This window comes from Silurus meridionalis, chromosome 27, assembly GCF_014805685.1.
Source record: "Silurus meridionalis isolate SWU-2019-XX chromosome 27, ASM1480568v1, whole genome shotgun sequence".
NCBI classification, from domain to species: Eukaryota; Metazoa; Chordata; class Actinopteri; order Siluriformes; family Siluridae; genus Silurus; species Silurus meridionalis.
Window position 1 is genome coordinate 14,864,883 of NC_060910.1, and position 26,506 is coordinate 14,891,388.

At 36.7% G+C, this 26,506-nt stretch overlaps 1 protein-coding gene across 1 annotated transcript in view; it reads left to right on the top strand.

The window, feature by feature from the left end:
- The first annotated feature begins 19,539 nt into the window (after positions 1 to 19,539).
- The window catches only part of ank1a (ankyrin 1, erythrocytic a), a 49,267-nt gene continuing 42,300 nt past the window's right edge, over positions 19,540 to 26,506 (top strand). The window contains exons 1-11 of the mRNA XM_046842093.1: positions 19,540 to 20,480; positions 22,785 to 22,883; positions 23,044 to 23,142; positions 23,277 to 23,375; positions 23,684 to 23,869; positions 24,108 to 24,206; positions 24,298 to 24,396; positions 24,709 to 24,807; positions 25,075 to 25,272; positions 25,392 to 25,490; positions 26,246 to 26,344. Coding sequence (XP_046698049.1) covers positions 20,292 to 20,480; positions 22,785 to 22,883; positions 23,044 to 23,142; positions 23,277 to 23,375; positions 23,684 to 23,869; positions 24,108 to 24,206; positions 24,298 to 24,396; positions 24,709 to 24,807; positions 25,075 to 25,272; positions 25,392 to 25,490; positions 26,246 to 26,344 — 1,365 coding nt within the window. The 5' untranslated portion in view covers positions 19,540 to 20,291. The remainder of the gene's footprint in view (positions 20,481 to 22,784; positions 22,884 to 23,043; positions 23,143 to 23,276; positions 23,376 to 23,683; positions 23,870 to 24,107; positions 24,207 to 24,297; positions 24,397 to 24,708; positions 24,808 to 25,074; positions 25,273 to 25,391; positions 25,491 to 26,245; positions 26,345 to 26,506) is intronic.

The following is a 26,506-nucleotide window of genomic DNA, read 5'->3' on the forward strand; positions in this document are numbered from 1 at the left end:
TTTGTAGGTTACCATTGTGCAGGAGAGCAGAGCCTGTGTTTACCTCAGAGAAATGTTATTATGCTGCCTGTTGCTTTATTTAAAGGCATTAACTGTAGTAGTTTGCCAATTTTAGCCAACAATCTTCATCTGCAAATAAAGAGTTACCTTGAGTATTTTTTACAGTAAAATTCTGTAATGTAATGAACTATAAAATTAACAGTAAATTACTGGCAACCGCAGCTGCTAGTATTTTACTGTTTATTTAGAGGACAATGTTTTACAGTGTACATTATTACTAGGGGTGCATAATGTTCTTTCAGAGGTACAAAAAAGAAGGTACAACAATTGACCAATGTTTAAATGTACACGGCTCTGCCCTGTTAAGGTACAGCTGGAGCAACAAAGCATTTGTACTCTATTAGGTACATTCCTGTACCTTAATTTTTCTGTGTGTTGGATAGTAATTTATAATGTATGTCGTTTAACAAACACAAACTTTCATATTAGTTAAACTTGTCAATTTGCTAATTCCTGAGAACAGGATTGCTGCCATACAGCACACCCACTTTCAAACTGCATCTGCTAAAAGGCTAGACAGATCTCAAAACAGATCAAGTCTATTACATATGATTTCTACTTGGGTAGATTCTATCGCTTAATTGTGACAATCCTCCTAGAATGTGTTATAGCTGGAAATAAATGATGTGGTTTTATCGCTGCTCAGATTAGCACAGCAGGGTGCATTACAACTGTTTTTGCACTTATCTAAATATTTAACTTTTTTGACCAAGCCTAGAGTAAACCATCAGAAACAAGATCAACAGTTCAACAAGTATTAAAGGGTAACTGTGACACGTCTATGATTTAAAACTGTTCTTACTTACTTACGCTAATACTTCATTGACACCTTTTTGAAGTGGGAAATTTGACTGTGCAATAAATTCAGAAGGATTCATCAGAAACAAGAAACTTGTAGTTACTGTGCTTCATGCTTTGCTTTCATTCTTTGAGTTCTTAATTAATTATCTATTTACTAAAAGAACTGCTGAATTGTTTTATATTTTACTGTTCTAGAATTGTCTGTAGTCTGTAGAATTGTCTTAATGCTCTTTTAAGAAAGATGCAATCCAATGTGATACCCTCATTCTCACATTATTACATAGAATAAGAAACATTCTGATACTGCTGTCTGATTAAAAAAAATCTGATTTAGTCAGATATTACCTCAGCTTCAATACTGAGTATGTTCACCTACGCTGGCAAAGTTTTTTCATAGACATGAATAGTCTGACAGGGGTGTTGGATATTTATAATCATATCCACCTCATTATGAGAATGGAGCACAATGAGTGAGATGAGCATGTAATTGACTACAGTGGAGTCATAGTCATAAAAGACTGTTTAGAAATGACTATTTATATACCTGTGAGTCCTATAAATTATTTTATAGATGCCGGCTTTGTGGAATTGTATCTGAATACTGATTTTCTCTTTATATTGTTGTTTGGTTAAATGTATTAACTTGTATAATGACACATTATTTTCAGAATCAGGAAAACGCTGATGTGTGTTAACAAAACCGAAGTGCAGTGCAAAGCTGTGATGCTGGTAAACTAGGGGTCATCTGGCATTCCTGTTTTTTTCTGACCTGGGGTAGTCAGGCATAGGCAAGTTCTGTACATGTAATATATGTGTTTTACAAATGACCATGCTTGCAACCAGAATGCAAACAAAACCATACAAGCTTTCAGTATATTCTTCAGTGACTTGTCAGTTACTTTCCCCTTCTGGGTGTAACTCTCTGGGGTAATATGAACTAAGAGCTCTGGAGTTTCTATCTGCAATCAGGGAGTGATGTTACCATCAGATCATCCATGAATTCTTGAAGGATGATCAAGTTGGTTGATGGTTGGCTGCTAAACATCACATTTGGACAAGGGGGCACTGGTCAGGGAGCACTCTACTTCTGACAGCATGGCAATATATTCACACATATTTTTTTTGCCAGAGCAAAGAGGTCATTGAAATCATACACTCAGTGGCTTTTAGAATGAAGTAACTGTAGTAATTCTGAATGAGGTCCCTGATCTTCCTTGAACATTATATTTAACCAATGCAGTTTCCAATCAAGTTGCAGGAACTGCCAGAGAACAACAAGGTATTTATGTATGGCACTCTGATTCTATTCTGACAGCTCTATTTCCTGAGCCCCCTTAATAGTAAAATGTAATGTTCTAATATCCCTGCCAGGTTCCAGCTCATATTCCCATGCTCTGTCATTATAGGAGTCATGGTGGTGTTGGTCAAACTCCTACTTGGATCAAGCAAACTCTCAGCCATTTAAACTGGCAATGGTAATGCAGACTGTGCTTTTGATTAAGCTCCTTGTTTCTTCAACAAACCCCATAACCAATCCCCCCTCCATCAACTATTTCATTTTTGCCTGCTGGATCTTCAGGCCATGTGTTTTATCTATGAATATTTGTAGACTTTTGTGACATACTGCACTTGTAGTCATCACTCTGTTAGCTTGGGTCATTTCCTGCATTTCCTTTCTTAAAAGTTATTCCTCATGTGAGATACAGTACATCTTCCTGTTACTGTCATTCCGTGCTCTCTGATGTCTCTCCAACTGTTGCCAACTGCTTGTGGTAGTCATCCAGCCTGTCCCACGATGTCACAAGCCTAGTCAGCTTAGACTGGTTTTATCTATTTTGGGGAAGAACCCTTAGTCTGATCAGAAGGTCATTAGTTCAGATCGCGCTGCCACTGCTGGGAACCTTGCAAGGCCGTTAACCCGCAATTGCTCTTTTGTCTGAATGAAGTCACTCTGGATAAGAGTGTCTCACAAATGACGTAAAATGTAACATACCAGGTGAAATTTGGAGAATTTAAATGGCTAACTAATATATTCTATCTGTGGTAACAAGTCATGTTTTTTTAGGTATGATTTTGGAGCTGGGTTTTAAGTTGTAAATTAGTAAGTAAATTATGAGGATCTATGGGTCTACTGAAAAAAATAATAAAACACTGTAAATAAAGTAAAGCCACCCTTAGTCTAAGTGCAGTTTGTGTAAGATTTGTGCATGTTCTTGTCTATGCCCAGAAGCACTTTATTATCGTTGTTCTCTGCTGATACAGGTGCTGCTGACTTGCTCTGTGAATGTCTGTTAGGATAATTATAGAAGTGAAGCCCTTGTTGTAGTTCCTACAAAACTTTTTGGTTATTTTTAGCCTTATTGTTTAGCGTACTCAGAAGACAACTGCATCAGCATTAAAGGTCTACTCCACTTTTCAACTCTTCAATTCTTTAAAGTTGTGCATTAACAGCAAATGTGTGTGTGTGTGTGTGTGTGTGTGTGTGTGTGTGTGTGTGTGTGTGTGTGTGTGTGTGAGATTTTTATATACTTATATACTGTATATACACTCACACACAAATAAATGTTTATGGTTAAAACAGAATCTGTCCTAATAATCTGTCCTAAACATTAGGGTAAATTTGGTATGTACAAGGTCAAGGACCTTCATAGTCATGCTCATATGAAATGTTTTATTTGATATATATAGCTCTGATGTTTCTAGTTTACAGTCATTTAGCTACATTAAGAGATGTATATTTTGGCGAGGGTCACGCTAGATCCTGAGCATATGTCACCCCGGATGAGACTTTTGCATGTTACTAGTATAATGACACTAGTAGAATGCTTTTGGACAATGCGTGGAACCCATGTGAATGCAGGGAGTTGCAAAAAAACTAAAAGATTACACACAGACAGCAACCCTATCTCAGAACTGAACCACTGAACTTAGCGCTGAGAGTGCTAACGGTACCCACTGCTTTATGATTTTTTAGATATTTAAAAGTAAAAAGATCACAAGGCACATAGACAGCCAATGTCAACTTAGCGCTTAGCACCACACACACACAGAGAGAGAGAGAGAGAGAGAGAGAGAGAGAGAGAGAGAGAGAGAGAGAGAGAGAGAGAGAGAGAGAGAGAGAGAGAGAGAGAGAGAGAGAGAGCATGAGAACAATGTCCAAAAGCTTTCTTTAAGGTTTACCCACTTCAGTGGTGCTAGAAATGATAATCCTCTGTTTGACAATAATTTTATACAACAGTATCTTCAGTGTATCATAGACTATATTGTCACCTAATGATTTTCATGTCCATAACAAGAAGTTCAGTGTAATAGAGACACCCCATGTAAACACTTTTGAGTACACATTGACTGCTTTCCATTTATGTTCAGCTTTACAGAATTTAACTTTAGTAACAAAAGAGAAATCACACAAGAATAGGGATGGCTAAATCTTAGGTCTTTGTTGCATACACAGTGAGACAAATTATGTCAATTTGCCTCTTCAGGCCATTTGTCTCCTGCATGGTGTACAGTGTGGCACAGGGATGTATGCTGACAATCAAGTCAAGTCAGGTCAATTTTATTTCTATAGTACTTTTCACAACAGACGTTGCCTCAAAGCAGCTTTACAGAATTTAACAGTTAAGGTAAACAATGTGTATTTATCCCTGGTGCCATGCCATTTGTTCATGCCATGGTGACTGTGGCAAGGAAAAACTCCCTTAGATGATGTGAGGAAGAAACCTTGAGAGGAATCAGACTCAAAAGGGGAACCCATCCTCATTCGGGTGATATCAAGAGTGTAATTATAAATCTTTAAAACAATACAGAACACTGGAGAGTGAGAACTAGCATAAGCACCGGAGTGTAAGATTATAAGTAAAGTCATTTCTACAGTCTTCTCCATCAAGGAGTTTGTCCCTGGATGGTAGCAAAAATATTTATTATAGGAAAGAGTTGAGAGAGTTGCACTCAAGATATGTAGCTGTACCATTTCTTAATGTAGGATAATGTGCAAAGGTTACTGGTAGAATAGTGAATGGTTATGCCTATTTTATTGCATGAAAAGTTATCGCTTGCCCATGGCTGAGTCTTACAGCAAATTGGTTAGTTTTAGAGGGTTCTGATGTGTTTGCAATAAGACTTACATTAATTAATCCTTAAGAGTTAATGAGGATGTTCCTTTTGTAAAGTATAACATAAACACTCAGAAGTGATTGGATGGTAAGAAGGTAAGAGCATTAGCTTGGCTTTAAGGTATCAATAAATACTGGTGGATGGTGAGGTGTTATTACTCACTTGTCTTCTGCTTATCTCCATCCTTTATCCTAATGAAATAATACTGTAAAAGCTTCTGAGATGAAAATCTGTGCTTTAATGCGTAATTCCAATGCTGAAGGAAGTACTGGAATAGGTATAGTGAAGTATAAGTACTCAGGATCTATAATCTGAACTACACCAGAACAGAAAAAGAGTAAGTATACTTAGCTCTAACCCAAGGCATCCTAGATCCTGTTTCCTAGTTTTCCGTGGTTATAAATACACATATGCAATAACTCTTTTTTTTGTCTATCATCACAGGGAAAACTGAAAAGCATTTAACTCAAAAAAGATAAATGACCAACACTAGTCAGATACTGTGTATAAAATTATTTTAAGCACAATCTGGAACATAATCTTCTGCTATTTACTGCAGTATTGCAGTAATTGTGTATTGTGCAATCTAAACTTTAAGGTTGTACACATTTTGGCATGTTTTTTTTTTGAAGCGTTATGAAAGCTAGTGATCCTAGGTTCCCTGGTGGTCTAGTTTTTAGGATGCGGCGCTCTCACCGCTGTTGCCCAGGTTCGATACCCGGTCAGGGGTTGTACAAGCCTTAGTGCCGGTCCCAAGCCCAGATAAATGGGGAGGGTTGCGTTAGGAAGGGCATCCAGCGTAAAAACATGTGAAAGAAAGTTTATGAAAGCTATTGATCCAGGGCTCCTGTAAAGATGAATTTCTCAAACTATTATGGTGCAACCAAGAGATTAATGCCTTAGAGAGAACTTTCAACAACATGCCAAACATGGATCAAAATCAATGGTTTATGGTAACTTTTTAACAGCATATAAATGTAAATGAAACTAAATATAATCTGCTTATTTTGAGGAACGAAGATCTTTTTATTTTTATTTTAGGAAAATCTTTAATTATGAGTGTTATTGCCATACACTGATGGGTTATTCTGATATTAGAGGATACAGCAATTTTGTAAACACTATATATATATATATATATATATATATATATATATATATATATATATATATATATATATATATATATATATATATATATATTTATTCAACAATTAGTCCACGCTTTTTATTTTGAAAAGCAGCATTTCAAGATTGCATATATTTTGCTTATATCTGTCTGTCTTTGTTGCATAAGATCCACTTATTGTGGAAATAAGTTCATTAAACTGAAACACTTACTACAGGCTGTCACTGAGTCTTGGTATGGCATTGGTCATTTTTTCCTTTAAAATATTTGGCCATATTGTTTCTGAAAGGTTTTTCTATATGCATTTATTGTGTACAGAACTGTTATTCAAAAGCAACATTTTTACCACAACAGCCATTTTTACTTGCATGTTATTACTTAAGTAACCTGCATTTTTGCTTTGGAAACCACTTTAATATACAATTGCTAAAAACAATATTATAAATATGTGTGTGGACTAAACAGAGCCTTGTGTTATATAGGAACACTAATAAACGCATTGATTTCAGTCAGATATTCAGACGCAGGATGTGTACATTTCTGGAATCTAAATAGCGTCATTTAAATCGTTATGAATATGCACTTTGACATGCAGGCAGCATGAGTGATCAATATAAATATATATTAATGTGGGAATTGGGTCTACATGTTCTCACTCAGGTGTTCCTTCATACAAAAGCTTTAAGCAGCATTATTGCCTAAGCACAGTCACAAACTTCTCAAGGGACACTGAAGAATAGGCACTGGGCAGGATGCAGCACTTTTAATGTAAATACTTTTGTTGAGGTTCTCAGTATATAGAAAAGCAATACTAAACACTCCCTGACAAGATTGATGATCTAGTTACCAAATGTAATTAAATAAAATGCACCTTTTTAAGTCACAATCATTCTGCCTATTCAGACTGTTGTGTAGTGGATCCACTCTTGCGTATCCAGCTCTATTGTAGGTCATGCATTATTTTTTTGCGTTGCTGTTTTCTGAAAATGAGCCCTTTCTTTTCTTTACTGGATCGACACCTGCATAGTCTCCCCCACTTCTTTCCCACACAAAGCTTCTGCCAGCCTATTCTATAATCCAGTTACATTCAAAATCTGACACGCTTTACAAATCAGCCCACAGCCCAAACACTACAGCAAGATGTGGTCTGTGTCTCTGTGTACCATGGTGCACACACACACACACGCGCGCACACACACACACACACACAATATTCGTTCTGGCGCTCTTTTTCTAATGCTGTTATAATTGTGAATGGCCACTTTAGACACACCATATGTTTTTATCCTTCTACAGATGATTGCCGTTGGGTTCTTTTTTGTTCAACACAGTGCTGTAAAAAAAAAATTGTTTGTTTTTACATAAAAAAGCAGATAAGAATTTATTTCTGCCTATAATATTAGTTCATGACAATATGTCTAACAATGTTTATCATTATATTGAGATATACAGTGGATGACTGATTTATATAAGAATTATTTGCATTGTTGACTCCTAATTGATTTGAGAAATTAACCATAATAAAACGTGATTGACAAGCTTTAATAGTCATTTATTTAACTATTTTGTACCGTGATCATTTCCCCTTAATATTGTATGAGGTAGTTTTCAGGTGTCTGTCTGGCACAGCTCACTGAGTCTGACATAACCTGAGATTTGGTATTGATATCTTGAAAGGTTGCTCTCAGCCATTGCTGGCTTGTGCAAAGGAATGACCGAGTCTCACTGCTACTGTATGAATGGGCCTAAAGCTAACATTTTATCTCAGTTGCAGCAAGAAGGGGAAAGATTCTATTATCTCTGCTACAAACATTTTCATTCCATATCGTTTTGACCATCTGTGTCTTTGTCCTTTCTCTTTACTTTTTCTCTTCTTTCTTGACATAAAAATGGTTCATTTATCACATTCTCTTGCAATCCATATAAATACATGCAAATTCAATGTACATTTTTCACCTCTCATTGATGTCACCAGTGTGAATGCTTAAGGGTTGGGTTAGTAATCCTATAAATAATTATATAATTGCTAAAATTTTCTTACTGGATTCATATGGATCTTATATTCATATCTATTACAGTATCATCACTTGTTAAAACTCTTGCTAATTATTCATGAAAACCTTAAACTATATTTTAATAGAGGACATATTTAATAAGCCAGTTTCCCACGTGAGAGGCTAATGTAACTAGGAATTAGAAACCCTATAGAAATTCCTATATATGAATTTATATAGGAATTTTTCCTATATAAAAAATGACAGTGAAGGAACACAGATGGTAAGCTACAGTATATATCTTGATTGAGGCCCTGCCCCCTTCTTTCCCTCTCTATTGTCCCTGTAACCTGTTAAGATTTAATGGCCCTCCTGTTTTTATGTCGTGTGTCCTTTTAGGCCCACGCTGTTCACCGCTGGCTAATCGATCAGGACAGTAGTGTGAACTCTGAGCCGCCGGATGGCCAGGGAGTGTGGCACTATGATGAAACAGTAAATATCTGCAACACGTATATCTTTTTTTCATTTTTCTTATAATTTTTTCTATGTGCATATATCTATGCCCATTATGTATCTGCCTCTAGATACGCCTTTGTCATTGTTAGTGCTTTTGTTTGTGTGTGTGTGATTTTTAAAATGTCATTTGCCATTTGGTTGCTTTTTGTGCAGTTGTGTGTAGCTGTAGTTTCCTTTAGAAGTTCTGTGTTGCTATAGTGTGCTGTTGGGCTGGCTAACTTACTAACTTTAGTTGTGGTCGTGGTTTCAAGTCAGACACTTTTTTGTAAGTGTTTATATTTTACTTAGTCATATTTGTGGAACAAATTCAGTTATCTGATTTTGTTGAGATGTCATTTTGATTTTTGCTGTGACTGTGTCATTTTTCTCATGTTTAAACGTGTCTATTCATTATTACACAGCAAAAGAAAGAGCCCATAGGCAAAATATTATCATTTTAACTCTAATATAGTTCCTGCCTATGTGAATGCATAATATGAAAAATCATGAGGAATACAGTTTACGGTCATTCGAATAAGTTAAAATATAATATATTCATTTTTCCTGTGGGTTCTTCAACTTTCCATTGTGCTGTCTTTACACTGTGCTTACACACTTTAGTGTCGTGCTCACACATTGTGAGAGTTTATTCGGTTCTAAACAACAATGCATGCAGTGATGTGTTTTTTCTCCATACAATCTTCATGCTGTATTTGTGCCTAGAAAGAGCTGAATCTGAGTGGTGAGTGAGGTTCAGTTTCATGTCACATTCTTTATTAGTGATTTGGTCATTAAGATTTCATTCCATTGTGTTTGTGTGTGTGTGTGTGTGTGTGTGTGTGTGTGTGTGTGTGTGTGTGTGTGTGTGTGTGTGTGTGTGTGTGTTGTCTGATTCACCTGCTTTTATTGTTGATATTTAATCTTCACTTAAATTTTAAAAACATTGTAGTGCTTTGTCACTAACTGTGGTAAGTGTGGAAATGTCCTGAAAGTTTGTCGAGTTTGTCGGGTGTCCACTAACACTGGGTTGTTAGAAAAGAAAATAACAGCTATCTTAACATGCATCACACAAACATTCGAAAAACATTTTAAAAAGCAAATAAAAGTTTACTATACTTATTTCTCCCAGAAATTCAAATGAAAGGCAATGGTCTGCCATTATGCACTCAGCTGGCTCCCTGTCCATGTGTTTCTCCTAACAACACTACGTGGAGAGGGTCAGGGATAGGTGTTTACTCATTCTCCTATCCAGTCATTTAAGTGCATTGGGCTATGGCTAAATTCATTCTCACTTTTCAGAATTCAGAAAAGGTGTGTGTGTGTGTGTGTGTGTGTGTGTGTGTGTGTGTGTGTGTGTGTGTGTGTGTGTGTGTGTGTGCGTGTGCATGTGTGTGTATGTATGTGTGTGCGTTTGTCCTAGTCAAAGGGACTGAAAATTATAATGTTATAGAGTTCATGCTTTTATATGTGTGCTCTCAATGTACAATGTTTGTTTTGTGTAATGATTTGCAGCAGTTCATTAAATAGTTATTCTAATATTAATGAAAAAACTGAATTAACCATCTAATTCAAAGTTAACAATGAAATATCTCCTATTAATAATTATATATTATTATAATTGTATGCTATAATAGTTAAGTTAATTGCATGAAATTATAAGTATTGTTTTTCATTATAATTATTATTTATATAAGAACAAATAATATTTAAGTTATTGTTAACATCTATGTTGGCTTTAGTTTAAAGACCAGTTCACCAATGATGCATTAAAGCAGATTTTACAAATACCAGTGTGCTGTGGCTGAGGATCTAAAGAAGCCAATTAGCAGACAGGACATGTTTTCACCCTTTGATAACTTTGATATTGATTTAATTGGATTTTAAGTCTTTGTAAAGCTTTTTAAAAGTGTTGATTTTTTTCACAAAGCAGCTTTTCAGCTTCAGCTTTACATAACATACATTCTTCACCAAAAGGGTGAGTTTCCAAACAGAAGGCTGTTGTGTGACATAGATAGAGCAATTATAAATACAGTGGGTTAAGGCAAACAATAATAAATGTATTGATATGGATAAGACATACAATATCTCTTTACATCATATCCAACATTCTATGACCACAGGATAGTCATTATGATTACAGCATTAGTAGTTGCAAGTAGGTGTAAGTCTACTGGAGCAGGAAGGAGTACATGAAGTTCCAGATAAAGGAGCAGAAGTAGAGCATCATGATGACTCTGGCAGGTCTGCAGGACAAGAAGAACCACAGCAGAAGAAGTGTGTCAAAATCTGGTCCAGCATCATATTGGGAAGCCCTAGAAGAATTCGGCATCCAGTCTCTATATAGTCCTCAACTTTATCTAAAGATTTATACAAAGCTGGTTAAATACACACCTCACTCAAGTATTCAGCATAGCCATTTTACCACAATATCTCCAAAGTTCTGGGTAATAATTGTGATTTACAAGATGGTAAGTATTAGTGAATTACAACAAAGTACTACTAATATGATAACCTTTTAAGCAGGTAAGTGTGAGGTGTAAGAATCACTTAACTGCTTTGTTTTGGTTAACTGAAATAAGATATAGAAGCTAATTTGCAGTATTATGTTTACTCTAAATTTCATTCCAATAGCATAAAGTAAAATTATAATTGTGATGTAAACTGTAAGAGAGCAAACAGTTATCTGGTCTGCAAAAATCTAAATATAAATACATTATTTGGATATTACACAAATATTGTACCAATACTCCTAAAATATTTATAATCCAATACATTCTTTGGCACAATTTTGATTACATTTTTTAATTGATATTATTAATTATTTTCCATCATAAAAACAGTGACCAATATTGATAAAGTGTCAAATCTTTTTGTGGAAAATAATCCCTTTTGCAGATTCATTTTTTTCCCTGTATTTTTGATAGAGTAACCAATAAAAAACAATATGAAGAAAAACTAGATGGTTTACTAGATGGGACATTAAAATTCTTATTCATTTAAAAAATGTATATTCAGTGTTTACACTTTATACATGGTTTAATACATAAGCTATTTTAATATAATATAAATATATGTATTTGTGCTAGCTCAGTGCTATTTTTCAATGTTTTTTTAAGAATGTCGTTCATAGACACAGTTGACATTGAGCTTGTAAGTAAGTAAATTGTATATATTACTGCCTGTCTAACGAAACACAATTCTGTGTTTATCTGTTCTCAACTGGAAGTTGGGTTGCAGTCATTTCAAATGTTAACCTAATATATATATATATATATATATATATATATATATATATATATATATATATATATATATATATATATATATATATTTGCAACAATTTAGTTTGAGTTTTACTGCATTTTGAATGCTTGAATAGAATTGATTAGAATTGATAAATCACATACTAAAATCAATTTTTAATTAATTAAAATCAAAACACATTCAGGCCATATTTGATATATACTGTAAATAAATAGAAAGCTGTAAATGTCTATAAAACATGTTTATAGAATTTTTTTGTCAATCTTAATGAACAAACATAAAAAAGAGCATCATTTGCCCTTATATATCATCAATGAATGCAAACTATTTACAAGTAAGTATACATGCAATAGTAATAAATTTATTCTCTTGCTGTTTTTTATAATACCCTGCAGGTAATGTAAAAATAAAATAAAACACTTGTTGAAGAATGTTTATTAATGCTATTAATTCATATTTTTAATCAATCATTTCTAAAAGTACTTACTTGACATGAAAATGGAATATACTTTTGCGTGAGTTTTTCAGTGTAGTATCTCATTGAATACTGACTTTAAAGCTTTTACTTTGGAATATACATTTTGAAAATACAGAAAGCATATTCAAGTTCATGAAAAGAAGAAAATGCACTTCTAATATAATTTACCTACTTGAAGTATTGTCATACTTAAAGTACTATTTAAATGTGCTTAATAGATTTTTACATGTTTAAAGACGATACTTACCTTTGTACTCAAATTAAACACCCAGTACTTTGGAGTGTGCCACATCCTCACTTTATAAAGAAAAAAAGAAGTAACAAAGATTTTTGGTTCAATTTAATGCACTAGTTTAAGTTTATTTATATAGCACTTTTCACAGTGGGCATCGTCCCAAAGCAGCTTTACAGAATGTAAAAACAAGAAATTGTAATATAAGTGAATTAGCACTACACTGGTTGGTCACCTGGAGTTTGCATTAGCTGCTGCAGGATTCATTATTAATTACAGATCAAAGTAACAATTGGGTAAATATTCATTGAAGGTATATAATGTAAATAATATAATTTGATATCAGCCATAACCTTACCTTATATTGTGTAGGCCCCCATTTTGCTGCTAAACAGATCTGACCTGTTGAAGCATGGACTCCACAAGACCTCTAGAGGTGTGCTGTGGATGTTGGCACCACCATCATAGTAACAGTTCCTTTAAGTGGGGCTTTCATGGATCAGAGTCTTGGCATGGCAATTCTTGGTGCTCTTGTCACCATGAAAACAATTCCTGAACAATAGTTACAGTGTGGTTGTGCAGGAAAGAGGAAACTCCTATATACTCCTTATACTTCTATATAGGGGTGAAACGTTCTGCAACGGTAATTAGGTAGGTGGTCTATATGTCAAAATAACATCCAATGGCAGGAAACAAGGCTTCCCAGCAGAATCCTACTGCCTCTGACAACTTACCTTTTTTCAATAGTGCATCCTGGTGTCATCTCTTCCCTAGGTAAGTGGCACATGCGCACTTGGCCGTCCACATGATGTAAAAGTAAACATAATTAATTAGACCAGGCCACCTCCTTCCTTTGCTCCATGTCCTAGTTTTGATGCTTACATGCCCACTGTAGGCATTTTTTGTTGTGCACAGGTGTCAGCATTGGCGTTCTGACACCTTTCTATCAGAGTCAGCATTAACCTTTTCAGCAATTTGTGCTACAGTAGCTCTTTGTGGGATTGAACCAGATAAGCAGACTTTTGCTCTACACACACATCAGTGAGCTTTGGTTATCCATGACCCTGTTCCTTGTTCACCGGTTGTGCTTCCTTGGACCACTTTTGGTAGATACTAACCCCTGCAAACCAGAACCATCCTGGTCTTCAAGAATTAAATCACAATAATTTAGAAGAGAATAAAATCTCTCATTTAGCATACATGATATATATTTCATAAATGCATTACTGAAAAAGTAAACTATTGATATTACACCTAGTTTATTTCTCTCTAACTACTAGCATGTCAAATTTAAACAAATGCACTTACCTTAGTATGCATGGAGGAAACATGTTTACTGTATTTCAATAAACTTCAGCTTGGCATATCTGAGCACTAACTATGTTAAACCTAATGAATTTCAAGAGCGGGGCATACAGTGTATATATCTAATGCAAAGCTGTGTAGGGAGAAAGGGTTTTCTTATTCATTTATATGAAGAACAGTTTGATTTCATCCTCTGCAAGCAGCATCAGCAATAATGCATAATCAGAAGATGGGCACTGGTTTATGTAACAAACAGCAACCTCTTTGCTCTCTGCTATCCCTCAGTAGCGTAATGTCTCTACAATCTTTATTGCATGTTTTCACTCCTTCATGCTAATAATTTGATAAATTAAAGAGTAGAGGAACTGGTGTTCATGTAGTTAGGTATGATTATGGAATAAAGTTTGTGGAAGTGAGACACTACAACATGTTTGTGTCAGTGGTCAGTTTTTAAGCTTCTAGTCAAGGGCCTTACGTAGCTTACTGCCAACAGATTCCTCATTAAAGAGTTTTGCCACAATTTTGTTTATTAAATAAATTAAAAAAGGACAAAATCCCCAAATCACCAAAGTGAGTTGGAAATGCTTACTACTTATTAGGAAAATTAACATTAAATATCCAAAATGCTAATTAATTATGACATTTTCAATAAGATCTCTAAGCTAAAAGAATGCCACTAAATGTAATTTTATACAGTTTTCATTGTATTTTCTACCATATAAATGATTGAAATCAATAGGACACTGATCTTTTCTCTATTAAATATCTGTTGTCCTTCTATGACCTTAATGACTTCTCCTTAACCTTGGACACCAGAAACTGAAAGACTTCTTCTTCATACATACAGTTTTACTCTTCCCACAGTCTAGTGTTGCTGAGCCACAATCCTCAACCCTTCCTCATCTCTCCTTGTATAAAACACGTTTATTTGGGTGCATGCCTTTGGCTGGGATGTGCTTTTCCCAGCGTTGGCTAGGAGAGAGAAAGCAAGGGGGCCTTTTCAACCAAGGAGTGACGGATCTTTTATTAAAAGAGGCCGGGCCCCTTGCACACACACTCGCATACACATCCACCCTCCCTATCCACGTCTGCTCCATTGTCACCAGGCTTGCTCTTGCTGTAGTGCCTCCTCAAACCCCCCTGCTGTGAGCTTTCTCACTGTAACTCCAAGTGCAGAGTGAAATCAGGCAGAACCCCAAGAAATGTGCACACACCCACTACTTTCTCTTTTTTTTCCCACAGACACTTTCTCCACACCATTCAGTGTAGGTCCTTCGCTTGTCAGAATGCATATAGCAGGTCTGAGTAGACGGGATATACATTAGTGAATACATAATACAGTGAGCAAAGAAGTCATAGAAAGAGAGAGAGAGAGAGAGAGAGAGAGAGAGAGAGAGAGAGAGAGAGAGACAGAAAATGTGTTGATATACACAGCTATCTGTTTGAGATAAACCCTTTGGCCCCATAACATCCCCCAACCCCACCCACCTCTCACAAGTACTGCTTAGTCGAGTGTGCGTGCATATATATATGTGTGTGTGTGTGTGTGTGTCGGGGTGGACCCACAGCCCAGTACCCAGACCCCTGCGCCTAAATATTCAGTGCATCACTGCACAGCCGTGAGACAAGAAAGAGACGAAAAGACAAACTAGAGAGAGGAAGCAGGTGATTAGGCATGCCAAGCAAGATCACTTGGGGAGTGAGTAATAGCTTTTATGCTTTCTTTTAATATTTTTTATTTAAAAACATCTTATTTTTTTTGCATGCAGTCAGACCAAATTTTTTAATGCAGCAGTCTGATTGCAATTTCTCATAATTTCTAGTCTTTTTGACATTTCAACCAATAATCCATCACTTTCACAAAAGGTAAACTTTTATCAGGACAGAATTGAAGGCTTACTTGAAAGTGTTATGAAGCAAGTTTAAATAAAGTTTTCGCTATTATTATTATAATATAACGTCATCCTGTGATGTAAATTAAAGGGAAATTAGGGGGTTTGAACATGAAGGCGTTACATAGGAATAGTGGTGTTTGCTGTTTGTACACATTGGTTAAAAGCTGAGTGAGCCTTGTGGATTCTTCACACATTTGTTAAAGTGAAACCTGTAATTTGGATACTTCTGGGTTACTATGGATACAGAAGTATTAGATTGAAAAAATAAACTAGCTTGATATAACTTAAAAATTGTTTTAATGAAAATAGTATCATGTATATGGCATAAAGGTATAATATTTTGAAGATTAATTAAACACATTTTATTTCTTAGTATTGGACTGATTTTTTAAATAAATATCTTTATTATATATATATAGTTTTCTATTCAGAGGTAAAAACAACTGAATGATCTTAGACCTATTTATTATACAGATTTATTATTTCATTTTTGCCAATCCGTTTTACAGAACTACATTACAGTATCAGTAAATACTCAATATTCTAAAGATAAGGAACGGTCATTTCTCACACATATCTAGACAGAATACTATTGTGATTTCTCTACTTTCATTTTAGCATACAATTTAGCAATAATTCATTTTGTTTTACTGCTATTTTTATTGTCTAAGTTTGTTCTCTTGGTTATAGAGAAAAAGGAACAAAAGCACAGTGGCAGATCTCAGATTAAAGACACAAACCTGAGGCCCTCTGGGCCAAGTTAAGTTTTCCTCTTAAACATGGTTGAGACTAAATGCAATTTTCAATCCACTGCTTAGTTACTTAGTTACCTCCCCCCCCCCCAACACACCCACCATCAATACAAAAACAATTTAGTTTTTCTTCAAGTTTTCCTGCACATTGTTATAGAAGCCAGACTGTGTATCCACATTAGAGATAATGTCACCACATTATCTGTGTAAAGCTGCTTTGAGACCATGTTCATTGTTAAAAGCGCTATACAAATAAAGCATTTAATAAATTGAAATGTATTATAATATTCAAGAATTAAGACTCATTTCAAATCAATCTTAGAGTCTCAAAGTCAGCATGCAATGCTTTGTTATTTGTTACACCCCACTGTGAACAGAGTGTCAGTAATAAATATGGTATAACTACTCAAACTTCTCAAACTACTGCAACACTCCACCCATAGACTGAGGGAAGAGAAGGAATGAGTGCGGAAGCATGCAGGAAGAGAAAGGGAGCGGAGTCAGCAGAAAAAAATACTGATGCATCTCAAATCCATCCACGGTCGGAGATGTTTAAATATCTTGCAGAAGAGTTGATCTAAGCCCAAGCGAATGTGATCAGTATTGCCGGACTTCATTTAAATGTGAATGCAACCATAAAGGTAAACTTGTTATTGCACATTTTTGTGTAGTTCATGGTGCAAGGTGCTGCAGTCACTTCCTAAGTGCAAGCTAATCGTTAGTTGCATGTCAGCATTATGCTCAAAGCCCATGGAGGGAGTCTAAATCAATAGCCGGCATCTGTAACTTTATACTTAAGGGGGATGCTGCAGAGTTTTAGTTAAATCAGAAAAGACACGTATTTCTGAATGATGCAGATGTTTAATGTCAGAGCAGATTTGTTTGGATGAAGGGCACGGTCTGGATTTTTTAAAACTTTTTTTAGTTTTTTTGCTTGTTTTTCCTTCAACTTGTTTCCCTTTGCACATTGACATGATCTCATTTTATTTTATGCTGGAAAATCTCAGTTTTTAGAACTTGAGTTTCTGTTCATTTTAATACAATGATTTTTGCTCAATTGTTATTTTGTTGTGCATTGTCACTGTTTACAGCGTCACCTGTTTACTTCAAGATCAGTGTGTCCTCGCTCTCTTTTTCTCACACACTCTATCTCTTTGTCTCTGTCTGTCTTTTCTGCCTGCTTTCATTCAATTTTACCAGCACACACACACACACACACACACACACACACACACACACACACACACACACACACACACAGTTACAGAAGCATACACTCTAGGCATGCACCTTGCACATTCACACATGTATCTGTTACACATGCACTCCTCCTGTAGTACACAAACACACTGCAGTGTGCAGTCTTAGTGGTGATGTCATTCCGTCTGCCGCAGCACTGGTGCACAGAGAGAGAGAGAGAGAGAGAGAGAGAGAGAGAGAGAGAGAGAGAGAGAGAGAGAGAGGGGGAAAGAAAGAGAGAGAGAGAGAGAGAGTATGAGAGAGAGAGAGAACAAAGGGTCTGAACATAACAATAAGAAAGATTTGTTTCAGGTTATGTGATCTATAGGTGCAGATTGAAGGAAAATCATCTGAATGGGTTTAGACAGAGAAGAATGCAAAGAAGAATGTTTCTTAGATTTGGGTTTTTACTGCACAATGATTAATATTCATGATTTACTTCACAGCATGCTGGGGAATTATAAATGCTCACACAGACTAATGAGAGCAAAGCAGCCAAACCTTTTAAAATCATTCAGAAAAAGAAAACAAATGCTTCATTGTCATAATGTTAAAATCGCAAGGAATTAGGTGCGGTGGGCAAGTCTACAGCGCCTTATCTTTTCCAGCCAAACACACTCGTGCACTGACGTCAGCAAACACCCAAATTCGTTCTTCACAAATTAGAACAGCTTAAAGTTATGCCTTAGCAAAACATGTTATTCAACCCAATATTCTGTGCTTAAGAGTATATCATGTTTTTTTTCCCATCTTCCTAAAGTAAATGTTCAGTGTTACCCTTAAAATTCTTAAAAACAGATTGACATGAAACCCTGGGAGTAAAAAGAAATTGATCTGGAAACCATTTAGAACAAATACTGGACCTTCTGAAGTGATGCTTTAAGTGGAGCTTTATAGTGGAGCATCTTAGTAGATCAGAGGCAAGAATATACAGTGAGAGGAAGCTGGCCAGTGAGAAAGTGTGTGAAGTGTGAAGTGTGTGTGTGTGTGTGTGTGTGTGTGTGTGTGTGTGTGTGTGTGTGTGTGTGTGTGAGAGAGAGAGAGAGAGAGAGAGAGAGCACTATTATAACAAATGGGGCCCTAGCAGGTCACTAAGGCGTTACCATGCCAGCTCTTACTGTGTGGCTATGCATGCACTTGAGTGTGTGTTTTTGTGGGTGTGTGACCATCAGCTCTATCTGAACACTTCGCCATCACCATGACAGACTCATCTACACGTCCGTAATCACCAATAAGCACTACCTCTTCAAATCCCTTCAAAAACAGATGCTACTTCAAACCAGCAATCTTTGTTTAGGTCGTTTTATTCTCAAGTACTTTAGAAGCTGTACTTTAATATTGAGTAATTTTGGGGAGTGGTACCTGCTGCGAGTGCAGGATACAAACACCGACTGTATTAAGTGATGGTGAAGGTCAGTGCTAAACATGCGAGAATGTCGAATTGACTGACTTGAACTCAATACCTGTTGTTTTCTAAAATCATGAATGAGCGGTGAAGCAACAGCCCAAATCTATACCCCTTGATCTGCAGACTGTAAATGTGTGTGTGTGTGTGTGTGTGTGTGTGTGTCTGTGTGTCTTCCTGCTTTTGGGGTGCATACTAAATCTTCACTTCCTGGACACTCCAGGAGTCCTTACACTGTCTGAGGGAACCTCTCTACAAGATTTGCTGCCTCAGACTTCTGTAAATAGCTCCACTGATTCCTCCTTCTCCACACACACACACACACACACACACACACACACACACACACACACACACACACACACACCACACAAGCGCACCACTGAAACTGCTCAGTCCTCTGATATAATAGTGCAACCACAGACAGATGTGTATTCTATGTTTGTGCAATATTTTGATAAGATTTTCCTCTCAGGCAAGACCTTTACAGTGAACCTATATCAGTTGTTCATGCACATTTGGGCCGGCATTTGTGTTATTGTTTGTTGGTTTACATAATGAAATGCTGCATATCAAATTATTATGTCAAAGCAAGTGCTTCTTGAATAATTTCTTATTAAAATAAAAGCGTAAATAATGATTGCATTTTGCCAATGCAAATTTGAGCCAAACAATGAATGAAATAAACAAATCAGATTTAACCCTGTTGCTACCAGGGGCACACGCTGGATCATTGTAAGTAACACCCTGACCTTTCAAGTGTGGCTTGGTTTTTTGACTGACTGTTAAGTCTTTAATTTATATGATTCTTCGTGTGGTGTCTATACCAAGGTCTTTCAGAAAAGTACCTTGAGTCATTCTGAAAGCACCTTGTGTTGTGCTCGTGGCTCATTCTCATGTTTAACCAAATACCCTGTGTCTTAATGTTAGAAATAGAGATGATCACACACCTTAACAGTACTGTTTTCTGATGTTTGATTTAATTTTATTGTTTGTGAGTGTTGTGTGGTTTCTGTGAATGTTAGTTGTGAAGTATTGGGTCACCACATCCTAAATGTCCTAACGTTAAATATTTAAACATGTACGAGTTCTTTTGTCTTTGGGATCTCAAAGGTAACGTAACACTATGGGATCCCTTAATTGCCTCACTATTTACACAATGACTTTCACTCTCATTATTCCCACCTCTTGTATGTCTGTATATCTGTCTCAGACTGATGCTGCTACCAGTTTCCTACGTGCTGCCCGCTCAGGTAACCTGGAAAAGGCTCTTGACCACATCAAGAATGGTATCGATATCAACACAGCCAATCAGGTGAGAGTTCCATCAAACCACTAAGCAAAATTAGCTGCTTCATTGCTGTTGCTTAACACTGATGATTCCACTGATCCAGTCTGTTAAGCATGAAAGGTTGCTCTTTGGTTCTTGTATCAGATAATAATATTCTACAACAGAACTCTTTTCCCGCCATGTTTGCTGCTAAATATTTCAGTATGTTGCATCAGTGAGAGTTTGCTGAGCTGAAATACTGAAATCCAGGCAGAGGATTAAAGGAACAAGCAACAATGGAAAGGAAAAACAATGCTTCTTCATAGAAAATGTAAATGCTTATAACTGTTATTGCTGACACACCAAAATACTCCATTTTCATTTTCTACAGCATATTCATTTATTTTTCATTTCTCTTAATCATCTGTCTCAAAGGTTCTTGAACTTATTAAAACATTCCTTTGTTTTCAGTCACAGTGCCTGAGGTTGAATTGTTGAGTTAATAGATAGATCTTGAAATAAGTACAGTTTGGATTACAGTGAACACTAAAATCGTTCACTTAGGTAATGATCTGGGGTGTGACACCTCTTGAAAAAGTATTGAGCTGGTGAAATGGGGAGTTCCCCCATTTCTACATCATAGAGAGCCTCCTGGCACACGTGTGTCGATAAGATGAAAAACAGGGTGTGAGCCTGTGAAATGTAAGTCTTATCATTACTGAGCAGACACACACCATGAAAAAACAAGTCAGAGAGTGTGTGTGTGTGTGTGTGTGTGTGTGTGTGTGTGTGTGTGTGTGTGTGTGTGTGTGTTATAGAGAGATGCCTATATTATTCTTAATGAAATGCTAATATGTGATGTTTGAGCATAGAGCTATTCCCATATATATGTCTAGGTGGATGTGTATATGTGCAATTGTTTTACTTTCACCTCCACCCTCACCATGGCCTTTAAATCTTTGTGGTGGTTCAGCACAAATCTGGAGGGGTTAGAAACCGTGTTTGTGAAGATGAAAACATACAGGTCCTCTGAGCTTTATTCATCTCTGAGCTCATTAATCACACTCTCAGTAAGTACATTTTACAGAGTGGGTTATACAGCCTGTTCACTCAAAGCTTAAACACCTCATAGTTGAAGTGTTCAAAGTGGTCTAGAAAAGAGCTATGCTAGTGTGAACAACAAAACGGAGTTTATGTTGTCTGTTGACTGTAAGCGTCATGCTCAGCAGCAACATAAGTAGCTATCTTAATTAATAAGTAGCATCAGTTAGTTTTAGACTCATTGTATACGCAACGTGCACGCTTAACGGTGTATCTAAAGGGTTTCGCACAGTAAAGTAAAGTAGACTTCATTAGTATGCAGCATGCAGAAGCACATGCTCAATTTAGTACCAGCAATGAAATGAAATCCTCATGACATGCCAGAGACACGGAAACAAAGTATTGACGTTTTCCAAGGTCGTGTAAAAACAGCTGACATAGACGTGTAACTATATACACATACAGTACTGTAAAACATCTTCCTATGGTAAAAATTTTATTTCAAACCATTGTCATCTGAAATAATACGACATTTAAACAGAATGAAAATATAATAATAATTATTATTATTATTGTTATTATTATTATTAAACTGTAAACACTGATTACTTGATGATTACTGAATAATGGGAGAGACAATCCAGACGTTTAAGTGATGATACAATAGTCTTTTTTGCTTACAAGAATAACTCTCAGCATCAAGAGACCCCTTCTGGTGGTGCTCATTTACTACAGCTGCCTTTGATAACATGAAAAGTGCATGTCACACAGCCTTGTTGCTACTCCGGGTTGATCTTCAGCAAAAAGGAACATCATCATTGTCAGCATCTATTATAGAAAGCTGATACAGTCACTGCAGCACATCTGCTTAAATCTTTGCAGATTTTTCTTGGTATGTCTCCATCCTCCCTTTGTTTTCCTTTTCATTTCTTTGTTTTTCATTTCATTTCCTGATGGGGTGAGTGGTCTCTGGACACAGAGGGGGATAATATTAGCGATGTGAGAAAGGTCCAACCTCACATGTCCGGTGTCGATGAAGGAAGGCTGTGTGAGGTTAGACCTATCCCACACGGCTTGTATTCTTCCCGGCGGAGAGACCACCAACCTGCCATCCCACTCTTCATCACCATCACGATCAGCATCCTGGACGTTTATGTCCATGTAGGGAAAAGATTGAATCTTTTGCCAACACCAAATTGTCCCGACAGTACCAAGGACATCTTGTGGATCTGGTTCTTTGGGGTGTGTAATGCAACAAAACGGAGCCTCCACTGTGAGGTCTACTCTGTTCTTTTTTTACCTTTACAGAATGGACTCAATGGCTTACATTTGGCCTCAAAAGAAGGCCATGTTAAAATGGTGCTGGAACTACTGCACAATGGCATTGTACTGGAAACCACAACAAAGGTAAAAAGTCTTCTGCAAAGCCACTCACACTTAAATTAAATAATATTCAACAAATATATATAAAATCTTTTAATTAAAATGTGACATTTCATCTTTAGTTTACTTTAGCCATATGTCTTAGTCTTGTTTGTAAAAACACATTTTGTCTGTTCCTGAGCAGAAAGGAAACACTGCCCTCCACATTGCTGCATTGGCTGGACAAGAGCAAGTGGTCGCGGAGCTGGTTAACTATGGAGCGAACGTCAACGCCCAGTCCCAGGTTAGATTTTTTTAAATGCATTTGTTCAGTAAATGACAATTTTAATGCCCAGATGACAGCTATGGATCAAATATATTCACAGTCAGTATATATAGGCTCATATATAGGCATATTTGTTCACTTGTCTACAACAGAAGGGCTTCACTCCACTCTACATGGCAGCACAAGAGAATCATCTAGAGGTCGTGAAGTTCCTTTTGGACAATGGAGCCAATCAGAGCATTCCAACTGAGGTAAATCTACAGTTTATGGATGGCAGTATTGAAGGGTGCAGTGTGTAGCTTGAGAGTCATCAGTTTGCTTAGTTCATGTTACTGTTACTGTTCCTATGTTTTCTCTGGGTTCTTTGCTTTAATCCCACTTTCTGGAAACGTCAGTGAAATTCCAACAGTGGTGAATGTCTGCCTCATGCTCAGTGTTTCCAGTATAGGCTCCGAATCCATTGCAACCCTAAAAATAAAGCTGTTGATGAATAAATGTATGTTGGTGAAATGCTTGTAAAATATTGATGTTAACACGCTTTTTTCTCGCCGTCTCTTAGGATGGCTTTACGCCATTAGCTGTGGCTCTTCAGCAGGGTCATGAGAATGTAGTGGCCCTGCTTATCAATCATGGTACCAAAGGAAAAGTTCGCCTCCCTGCGCTGCACATAGCAGCACGCAACGATGACACCCGCACTGCCGCTGTGCTTTTGCAGAACGACCCCAATCCTGATGTTCTAAGCAAGGTTTGTGTGTGTGTGTGTGTGTGTGTGTGTGTGTGTGTGTGTGTGTGTGTGTGTGTGTGTGCGTGCACTGTCAGTTTGTTTTTTTCTCAATCCAAGGAAAAACAAATGTCCATGACTAAGCGACAATTTCAAAAACATGCAGCTACGACTGTTCTCAGGTCAAAATTTTTCCTTTTGTCAAAAGTTTGTCAAATTGTATCTGTTTTATATGGTTTTATTTCTCCATGACTCCTTGCAGACAGGCTTCACCCCACTCCATATTGCAGCACACTATGAGAATGTGAATATTGCCCAGCTGCTGATAAACAGAGGAGCCAATGTGAACTTCACTCCCAAGGTATCCTTCTTGACTACAGAACTAAATCTCTCAATTTGTTTTTTGCATTGTGGTTTACGGCATGATCCTACCTGAATTGTGTTTCCTGCAGAATGGGATTACACCTCTGCACATTGCATCCAGGAGAGGGAACGTGGTCATGGTCAGGCTTCTGTTGGATCGTGGCGCTACAATAGATGCCAAGACTAAAGTAATGATAAACTGTTCAACAAAAGCAGAACATGGACAGTGGCTGTGATGCATTACGTTAACAATGTTCATTTATTTTTACAGCATTTGCCTCTCTTATCCAGAGTGGCTTACAGAAACACTTTGTAGTCCTAGTCATAGGTCAGGGAAAGAAGAGTATCAGGCTAAAAAAATGTTAGACAGAGACAAAAGAGAGACACACATATAAAACACAAAGAGTAATAACAGATTCTGCTTTTTTTCTGATCTCAAATGACCTTCATATGATTTTTGCAGTTTATTTAAGATTTCTTTTTTTTTCTTTTGCATACAGGACGAGCTGACTCCGCTTCACTGTGCTGCCAGAAATGGTCATGTTAGGATAATTGAGATTCTGCTGGACCAAGGAGCCCCCATTCAAGCCAAGACCAAAGTAAACATACAGACTGTATTACAGTTTTAACATTCATGCATCAAATACACAAACTTTCATAGTTAATCATCATTTCCTGCATATGATCGTGTGGTAAAGCTGTGCCTGGCCCATTTTTCGTATGTAAGCAGTGAATGCATATTTAAACTTTTTAATGATTTATATAAAGTCACACTGAGTAGAACTGGGTTTCACTAAGCAGAAAATATAATAACAATGCCTACCTTCATGCATGTAATTTCTTTTTCTTTTTTTACCTACATACAGAATGGTCTCTCCCCAATCCACATGGCGGCTCAAGGGGACCACATGGACTGTGTGCGACAACTCTTGCAGTATAATGCTGAGATCGATGATATAACACTAGATCACTTGACACCGCTACACGTGGCAGCACACTGTGGGCACCACCGCATGGCCAAAGTGCTGCTGGACAAAGGAGCCAAGCCAAACACCCGTGCATTGGTCAGCTCTTTTACATTACATTAACTTACACTGCAAATATATACAAGTTAATATAATAGTTTTTAAAACGACAGTGTACATGCTGTTCATATCTACTCCTGCTTTTATGGTATATGCAGAATGGCTTCACGCCTCTCCACATAGCCTGTAAGAAGAATCACATTCGTGTAATGGACCTACTCTTAAAACACTCGGCGTCCTTGGAAGCTGTGACAGAGGTAAGAAATGCGAAAATCTTTTCATCAGTAACAAAGTATTTTGTCCTTAAAGAGCAGGTACAAGCATGAGCTACATGTAGGTTTTAGGATGTCAGGTTTCCATCATGTGCAAAGTGCTGTTCCATAACTGTGGTGTTAAATGGAGCTTTCCAGATTGTTTGGATATGGGATTTATATAAGTCTTCATACACATGTTTCTGTTCAAAATACTCAGTGTAAGTACTGCAATATTATTTTGGACATTGTGTGATAGCAAGTGCCACAGCACGGCCAAGAGCTATAAAATATACAGAATTTTGGCTGATGCTGTAGCAAATTGTTTCCTAGTTTAGGCTGTGGAATCATGAAGAATCAGTAAGTCTTGTCAGGTGATAATGCAGAGTAAAACACCTTTTAGGTCTGTAGATTTGACGTTTTTCGTAGCTGTAGGTGCCTTCAAGTGTATGTGTAAGTATAATAATGACATATCTGATATCATGAGCTATATAAACCCTGGATGTACATATTTATTTCTTGCTATACATTTTAAATTAGATTTTATTTGTATCATTGTTTAATTAATAGAAATGTATTTATATCTTATAATGTTATATATTATATTCATCAAAAAGGAAAAACTACAATGTTAAAACTATGGCAATGTTAACTCTCATGATAAATCCTATTACCTTATAATGTAAAAAGGCTAATCGTTATTGTTCAGTCAGCCATTTTTTTCGCTTGTTTGTGTATGTGTCTGTGTGTATATGTAACAGTCCGGGCTAACCCCACTTCATGTGGCCTCCTTCATGGGTCATCTAAACATAGTGAAGATCCTGCTGCAAAAAGGAGCCTCTCCAAATGCGTCAAATGTGGTGAGTCATGAAATCTCATTATCAAGTGCTATTAATGTGTCTCATTTTGATTATCTAGCAGCCATTCGAAAATGCAAATAACAAATGTACAAATGTACTGCATTTAATGGGAGCTTTTGCTCCTACAAGAAGATTTGTTTTTATTTTGGACACATTAGCTGA